The following is an 8562-nucleotide window of genomic DNA, read 5'->3' as shown; positions in this document are numbered from 1 at the left end:
TTTTACAAGAACAAAATACGTTTAATTCTATTATAGTTGCATCACCTTTGTAACCTAATTATGATAAAATATAAATACATTCAATTATAAACGTTCTACCACATTTACATAAATTACTATGAGTGTATGCTAATTTATCTAAGCATTAAATGAATATGATAAAATAGAAAAAACAAAACACAATAAAATTGACAAGGAAAGACAACTCTAATACAAATTTCATATATCTATATTTTGAATGAATCATCACAAAATACATTTAATAATTATATTTCTAATAAATCTAAAAAAATATATAAGCTGAACAAAATAATTATAAACTTTAATATTATTTTTCAAACATATTACATTGGCAAGAACTTACCCATCACTTTCGGAAGGTTACGTTTAACTAGAAAGATCGGAAGAAGAGAAAGATGCGCTAGGCATTTTTATGCCACTTAATTGGAACAATTATTTTCTTTTGAAGCATACGCGTAGGCACCTAGGTCTGTGAATTCAAATCCAAAAGAAAGTGAAATCGGGCAATCACTCTGGGCGCTGGGAGTTGTATATATCCGTGTACATACAGAATAATTGTTTCTCTTGCCAAAGACCAAGGTTATTGCCATCGCGATTGCCTTTGAGGGGTTAAGCGTGAATTGTCAAGTTTAAAACCCTTTGCGCTTCTCTCGTTCAAACAATTCTGCTCTTCATCATAGTGCAGGTAACAATACATGAAGAGTTTGTGGCTCCAATTCTGTTTCAATGCAATGATTAATGTATTGATGGTTTTCTTGGCTTATTACATTTAGAATGCGTTACTGTAAACCCAATTCTCTGAAACAGTGATTTAGCTGTGAGCAGCCCATTCATTGCATTTCTTGGAATGATTTGATTTGAAGGTAAGAAGATAAAGCGGGGACATCATCATTTAGTACAAATAGTAGAGAGGGGGCAGAGTGGTGCTAATCCTAGTACTAGAGAGCCATCATGAGACCCCAAATGGGACATAATATTCCAGGAGGACGAAGTGTGAATATCATGCCTCCGCCCCATGTAACTGCAGCAGCACCGACATCCTTCATAGCAGTACCTCCTCCTGCTTCTAGAGTAATGTTATTCGATGTTCCTCCTCCTAGAGCACCATATTGGGATTTTCCTTCGGAAATGGACATTGTCAGGACACATGCTCTGGAAAAGGTGCGTATGTTTTCTCTATGTTCACGATTATTCATTTGCTCTGCCTGTTTGTTTGTTTCTCTAATTTTTTCCTTATTTGCCTTTCAGTTTCTGGGTGACGCAGAACTGATTTCAACCGAAGAAGCCACCAAGAGGCGAAATGTGCTGCATCAACTGGAACAGGTTATGTTCACTCTTTTTTCTTGTTGGGTTTTCGTCCTTTATAATCAGTAATGCTGTGAATTTCGTAGACCCTTCCACTTGTTTTGATAGCACCTTAATTTTAATGGTTGCTACGGAAAGTAGACAAATCAAGGCCCTCAAATTGTTGTTCTAGCTCAAAATTTGAAATCACACTTGAATTATCATTAAACCAAATATGCTAACTCACTTGAAAGACAGGGTGCAACATATCTCTCACGAGTATATGTAGAATAGGAAGTAACATTAATAAATTCAATTAAAATGAAAACAACAGCTATGAAAGAATTAGTAAGAAACTAAGAATAATAGAATATTGAACCTCAGAAGGAATACAGTAAGAAGAATTACACTAGCTGTAATGTCCCTTTTTGGGATATTCTTGATTTTTGCCCTAAAACAATACTTCCAACTTAAGATGCGAATTGCATTATATTTATAAATATAACTTTATAAAAAATGATGAAATTTTATTATGATTTCAATTTATAAATCTATGAATAATTCTGAAAATAGAACTTATCTTGATTTTCTGCTATAATTCCCCTTCAAACTTTGATGATAATGGCTTGTCAAAGATCAATAATACTCAGATCAATAAATCATAACACAATACTCAATTAATCAAATTGTGAATTCTTCGGAAATACTTTGCAAATCTGCTCAATTAGAGGGTTTCGTCCTTAACTCAACAGTGACAATACCTAGGATCTCATCCCTAGCTTGCCAAAGAGCACGAAAATATTGTTATCTTCCAACTCTTAGCCCACCTTGGAGAGTTTTCGTCCTTGTGGACAAGATTTGGGTTTTTGTCCAAACTCCATAAGAGCATGATAGTGTTTTCGTCCTTCCAATTCTTGTGAGTCCGGAAGGGATTTTGCCCTTCCGATTTGCAAATGCTAACTAGAAATTCAAAACCGATATCTTAATGCATGTGCTAGATTATTACTGACCACTTGATTTCTCTTTATTGACATTTCTTGAAGAATTGATGAGTGGATGCTTATGATGCTTGAATGAATTGATTCTTGAATAGTTGATGTTTGAATGATGGATATTTGAATGATTGATGTTTGTATGATTGATTGATTGTTGGTTTGTTTGCTTGATTTTTTTATTTCCTTTGATGGATTCATTGGTGATGATTTAATGCTTGATGATTTGATGTATTGGTGAGTGATGATTTTATAAATTGATTTCTGATTTTGTTCATAGCTGAATGAATTAATATTCTATGATGAATTTCTGAATCAATTATTCTCCACTGATGTCTTCCACAAATGAAAGGCAGTCCCCTTTATATCCTCCAATTTCAGAGAGTCACACCTTTTCATTAAGATTATTGCCTTTGTGTTGGTAAACAGATTTGTCTATTGTAGATTCTAAAGTGACTCGCCCAATGGGTAGTGACAAATGTGCCAACAGTTAGAGAGATTGCAACAAAATCTCAATCTTCCTCTGTGTTTGAGAGGGGCAGCTCCCTTGTATGATTGGGTTTTTTAGATTTTTGTGTACTCTTAACCTGAAAGTTCAAAAAGGAGGAAAGACAAAACTAGGGGAAAATGAATAACAAAAGATCTAACGATAGACATATGAATCATTGAATATCGATTGATAATTTCTAATCGATATTAAATTACAAAAGGGTACTATAACCAATATGTTTGATATGCAATAAAGATGAAAGGAGGAAAATGAATTTCAACATACAACGAAACAAGTTATCTTAACACATTCAAACCAAGATACCAGGGTTTGTTTGTGTTTCGTCAATTACATATATCATTTGAATTGAAAACCAATGGATTCCACAATTACACAAAGATATTACTAATTTAACATAGGAGAAATCAGCAATAATAATCAGGGCTTACAATTTAAATGCATGAACTTTATTATCATTTTGAAAATATTCAAATTTAAAAACCCTTAGGTCAAAGTGTCAAGCCAAAAGTCCTAATATAACCTTTCTAAAAAGTTCTCCAAAGTTTTTCCCCTCTGAAAAAAGTCCCTTCACAGTACAAAATAGCTTGTATTTATAGGCTTCCTCTTAATAATTACCCATCAACTACCTAGCAACTACCCAATAACTACCTTTCTGATATACAATTGCTTCAGTAAATAATAATCCTTATTGGGTTAAGGTTTACACCATTTTTATAGAAATAAGGTTTGTTTCCTAACCTTTGCTTACAATGAGTAACATAAGTCATTTTTACAAAAGGCAACTTAAAACTCAATACGTTGAAGAAAGAACATGATATTGGTTTTGTCAGGGTGCTTGTCCATTTCTGTCAGCTCCACTTGTACTTGTAACCATCTCAGCATCAAGGTAGTTAAGGACTTAAAACTTACAGCCTTCTGTTGAAAAGAATAGAATATCCTGAGGTTCTCCATAAGGATTAAAAAACTCAAGTGTTGCAACATGCCTATAGATTGGTATGTTAGTGATTGACATAAAGAATATCAAGTGCACCTCCACCAAAAGACGGGAGCAACGGTATTTCTCCTTTGTTGAAATGCATAACTTTGTCATCATTGCTAATAAAGCATGACGTTCCAAACTTTTCTTTTATGGTTCACTCTGTCATAGACTTAATCACAGAGGTAGAGAAAATGCCATATATCAATATTACCTTGTAAGGCTTTTATATGCAACCGCATGGTGACTGCATTTATTGTCTTAGCTGATATTTCAAACTCCTCTTTCCAATGTGTGCTTGCCATTTGTAGTGAATTTGGTTTTTTTTTTGTTTTTTTTGTATATTGTGCTCGGAGTTCGAGAAGAGACACTTCTCTCAAAACCTCCCCACATGCAGGTCAATTTTTTTTATATGTTTTTGGAGATGAAGCCATTCATTCGATTGCTAGCAAACAATGCCTTCTACCAAGTCATTCCCATCTTGCATCATAAAATCTACCATCTTCTGAGTTTACAGAATTCTTCATGTTTTGATCCAACAACTCTTTTATAGAGCCCCATTCAATTCCACGTTCAATTTGTAATGTAAACAGAGTAGTTGACGCACCGGACATTTGATCCACATGTACAGTTTTTGGGGAACCCTTAAGGTTTCTCTAGTATCTGGAAATACATCCCTAATGATTTCCATTGAGATCAATGTTACCCTTGCCTTCCTCTGAAATTTATTAACTCTTTCTGGGTCTTCAGATAAACAATTTGGAGGTAAAACTGGTGCATCACCTTGTTCCATGATAGCCACGTTCATCATAGTGAGAGCTATCTTTCCATGAGCACTGTCATAATTATATGCTTTCAAAGATGGCCCTGCTGATTGCATTTGCTTGAAAGTTTCTATAGCCTTTTCAACAAATCTATTTTGTGAATATACTACAATCGTTGCATCCCATGAGATCACATTTCTTTGTGAGGCATTCTGCTAGACAACTCACATGCCTTGTGTTTCCCTATTTGTAAGTGCATGCGTTGAAAGTTTCAATAACCTTTTCAACAAATCCATTTTGAAGGTACCCTGTGTGGCTTGTGTGAGAATAAGAATCACTCTTGCTTCTTTGATAGCTGTAACTAACTTTTCTTCTTCTAAAATATACGACTTCATAAGCAAAATAATGTTATTACAATGTTATCTCTCAAGTCTTCCTCGACATGTTAGAAGTTCTTAAAATTTTTTTGGAGACTGATGAGTGCTTTTGGAACTAAATTCACTTAACATCTGCATTTAATGGCGACTCTAATACAGAACATTTGCATTTAATGGCGACTCTAATACATATGCAAAAGCATATGGATTTCAAAGAATCGATGTTGTTCAATTAATCAAGGAGACAAAGCTCCTTTATATAGAGTTACAAAGACCATGTTTCTAAAAGAAACAATCGTTAACTAGAGGCTAAATTAGAAACAACTTAAATGACCATTAATAGCACAAAGAGAAAGATATTATTCTAATACCCTCCCTTAATGGTCATCGTTCTAACTACCAACAGAAATAACAAAGAAGGTTGCCCCCTTCTTCTCAGAACATGCTGCAACAAAAGACAAGAGCCTGCCGCTAACTCTGCCACTTGAGAAGAGTCTGCCACCAACCCTCCCAGAAACTGCAGAACTTCTGGAGATACCCAAAACAACACCAACCGTCCAACCTGATGTTGGAGAACTGTCCCTCCCTGTAACCAGAGACAGATCAAGAATAGCTGTCACGATTTTGAGGAAAAAATCGGCAAACCTCCAAACTATTGCAGATGAGCAAGATGCCCAAAAATAGACTGCAAATAAGAGACTAGTGCAGATGTTCGCACAACTCCAGGTGCGACTAAAAACAGACTGCAGCAAAGTACAATTTTTCAGGAAAAAATCATAAACCCTCGTGATTTTTTTTTTTTTTTTTTTTACAGGGACAAAAAATATTTAAAAACCCACAGATAATTTTTTAGGACAAAATTATTAAAACCCACAGATTTTTTCAAGGGAAAAAAATATTAAAACCCATCAGAATTTTTTTTAGGTTAAAAAATATTAAAAACCGAAACGAATATCGATGCCCATAAGCCATCTTCACGCTTTTTGAGGCACGAAAAACGAGGTACTAAGAAGATGCTAAGTACACAAAACCTTACTACCTTCCACCACCAAGTTGGTCAATGACACCATCTTGCACGTTTCCCAATGCATGGAAAACGAAAAAACTGAGAAGAGGCATTGGCACGGAATTAAAAAAAATCGAATCCCAATGCAGAAATAGAGGCAGATGCAGGTACAAACTTCAAAAAATGAAGTAGGACAGACATGAATTTCAAGAAAAAATTCTGGCTGACCCAGAAAAATCCAAAGACAACCCAGAAATCCTTGCGAAAAACCCAGAAAGAATCTGCTGTCGGAATCTGGATCCACTGGCTCAAAAATCGAGGCACGAAAATCGAAGCACCCAAAAAATTCTGATGACGACCCAGTTGAGATCTCGACAAACCCACCACGAATCTGTGCTCAGAAATTTTTTTCGACTGAATCCGGAGGGTCAAAACCCTAGCCGAAAATGCAGATTTTCGTCCAAAAAAGGCAGAAAAAAAATAAATCTGCAGGCGGGAAAGTTGCGTGGTTGCGCGAAATGTAGGAGAGACGGGTTGCGGGAGAGGGCAGGAAATAGCCAAAAAACCCTAGTAGCTGTAGCCAAAACGAACTGCCAAAGTAGCAATTTCGAATAAACAAAGAAATTTTTCAAAAAAAACTGTTAAAAATTCATGACGAATTTTTAATTGAAAAATTATTTCAAAAATAACCAAGGCTTTGATAACATAATACAGATGCAAAAGCATATGGATTTCAAAGAATCGATGTTGTTCAATTAATCAATGAGACAAAGCTCCTTTATATAGAGTTACAAAGACGATGTTTCTAAATAATCGTTAACTAGAGGCTAAATTAGAAACAACTTAAATGACCATTAATAACACAAAGAGAAAGATATTATTCTAATAGACTCCACAACCTACATTGGCAACTTGAATAGAGTTATTAAGTTGCACAAAACAGCGATGCACATTTAATTTGCCTTTGTTTCGGCGCTTTGAATAAACTTGTTTACCCATTCTTGTCTCAATAGATCCATTTTTATATGTCTCGCAATCATAGCATACTATGAGATTGCTGCCTTCAAACAGCTCCTTCACCTCATCTAAGCTTCCATTTTGCATGCATGTTGGCCAGAGCATTCCCAATCGTAACATCTGACAAAAATCCCACCTTTTGTTATGCTTTGATGGATGTCCCTTCATTAATACTAGATATCCGATGCAATGCACATTATTATAATAGATATCCAATGCAATGCACATTATTATAATGCAAACCTATTTTTCAGATTGTTTTATTTAGCATTGCCAGTAATCTTTACTTGCATTTGTGGCCACGAGACCACATTTCGTTGAGGCATTCTTTCGGACAGCTTGCACCCTATTTATTCTTTCTCATTTTGCAAAATGTCTACCAGCGCAGTTGCAACTACAACAGCTGAAAAAGTTCCTCTATCCTTTGTGCTTTGTTGGATGTTCATACATTGTTTAAAACTCTTGTTTTGGCCCTCATTTTGGCTTGAGCAGGGAGGATGCTGCCATAGGTCATGGATTTCGGCTTTGCAATTGTGAATTGCATTTGCTGGAAAGTTTCTCAAGCCATTTAACATTTCACTTTGTGCAGACCTGCAATCATAGCATGCCTTGCGATGACAAGATTCCTGACAAACAATTCACAAGCTTTTTCTCCGCTTCCACACGTGCATGCATGTTGACTAGAGCAGTTGCAACCACAACAGCTGAGAAAGGTCCACATTCCTTGTCTCTTTGAATTACATCGTATTCTAGAGCTCTCAGTTTGTCACAGGCTGCGGGGATGTTGGAGAATGTCGCAAATTTGGCATTATACCTGAGCTTTGATGGCAGTTGTAGACATTTGAAGGCTTTCTTTTTTTACATGGACAGTTATAACCGCTTAATATCTTCTTCACATAGTTTTGATTCTCTTCATTGACATTCCACAAGCAATTCACAACTTGAAACCGATATCTTCTTCCATAGATTCCTTTATGAGCGTTTCAGATGCAATTCAAAACATCATAGGCTTCATTGGCATTCCGGAAGTACTGGCCAACTTAGATAAAACAACTCTCACAACATCACAACTCATGTCGGCAATCTGGAGTAGGTCAAACTTGTAAGCTACCACCGATGGGTTACTTTATTTGTGAATTTACTCATCAATTTTCCGTGCCTATGAGATTAGTAACTTTTTTTTAAGTGCCTATGAGTTTTAATTTTGCCTTTGTTATTGATATTTAGAGGGGAATTCACAACTTCAACAACAATTTTGATTGTCATCCGCAACTTCTTTGATTACCAATTATTATGATATAAATAATTACAAAGTGTTCAAATCCTTTCATAACTGTTTGGAATGCTCTTCATAATTTTGGAACTTTAAAACAAGCATTTAATATGCCTCCTCCAAATGTATTGCTTTGGGAGAGCAAAACGACCATTGTTCATATATGATGCAATCATTGCATTCCGTAAATGATAGCTCAAAATCAAAATAATTGTAATCATGCCTTCAACAAAAGTCTACTATTTTAAAGCTTCATATTACCTTCATTTTTCACAAGGGAAAATAATGTACCTAAACCTACGCCTTGCGAAGAGATATAAGATTTCTTACTTGCAACTCAT

General features: G+C 35.4%; 1 protein-coding gene across 2 annotated transcripts in view; it reads left to right on the top strand.

The window, feature by feature from the left end:
* The first annotated feature begins 414 nt into the window (after positions 1-414).
* Positions 415-8562, top strand: part of LOC131066856 (nuclear poly(A) polymerase 3) — a 60968-nt gene continuing 52820 nt past the window's right edge. Inside the window, exons 1-3 of one of the 2 annotated variants that reach the window (XM_059209646.1) lie at positions 415-706; positions 885-1182; positions 1270-1344. In XM_059209646.1, the coding sequence (XP_059065629.1) occupies positions 973-1182; positions 1270-1344 (285 nt within the window). In that variant the 5' untranslated portion in view covers positions 415-706; positions 885-972. The remainder of the gene's footprint in view (positions 707-884; positions 1183-1269; positions 1345-8562) is intronic. The other variant, XM_058001729.2, reaches the window with a different exon arrangement.

Source organism: Cryptomeria japonica, chromosome 8 (genome assembly GCF_030272615.1).
Source record: "Cryptomeria japonica chromosome 8, Sugi_1.0, whole genome shotgun sequence".
Classification (NCBI taxonomy): Eukaryota; Viridiplantae; Streptophyta; class Pinopsida; order Cupressales; family Cupressaceae; genus Cryptomeria; species Cryptomeria japonica.
This window is presented reverse-complemented; position numbering and strand designations above follow the sequence as displayed.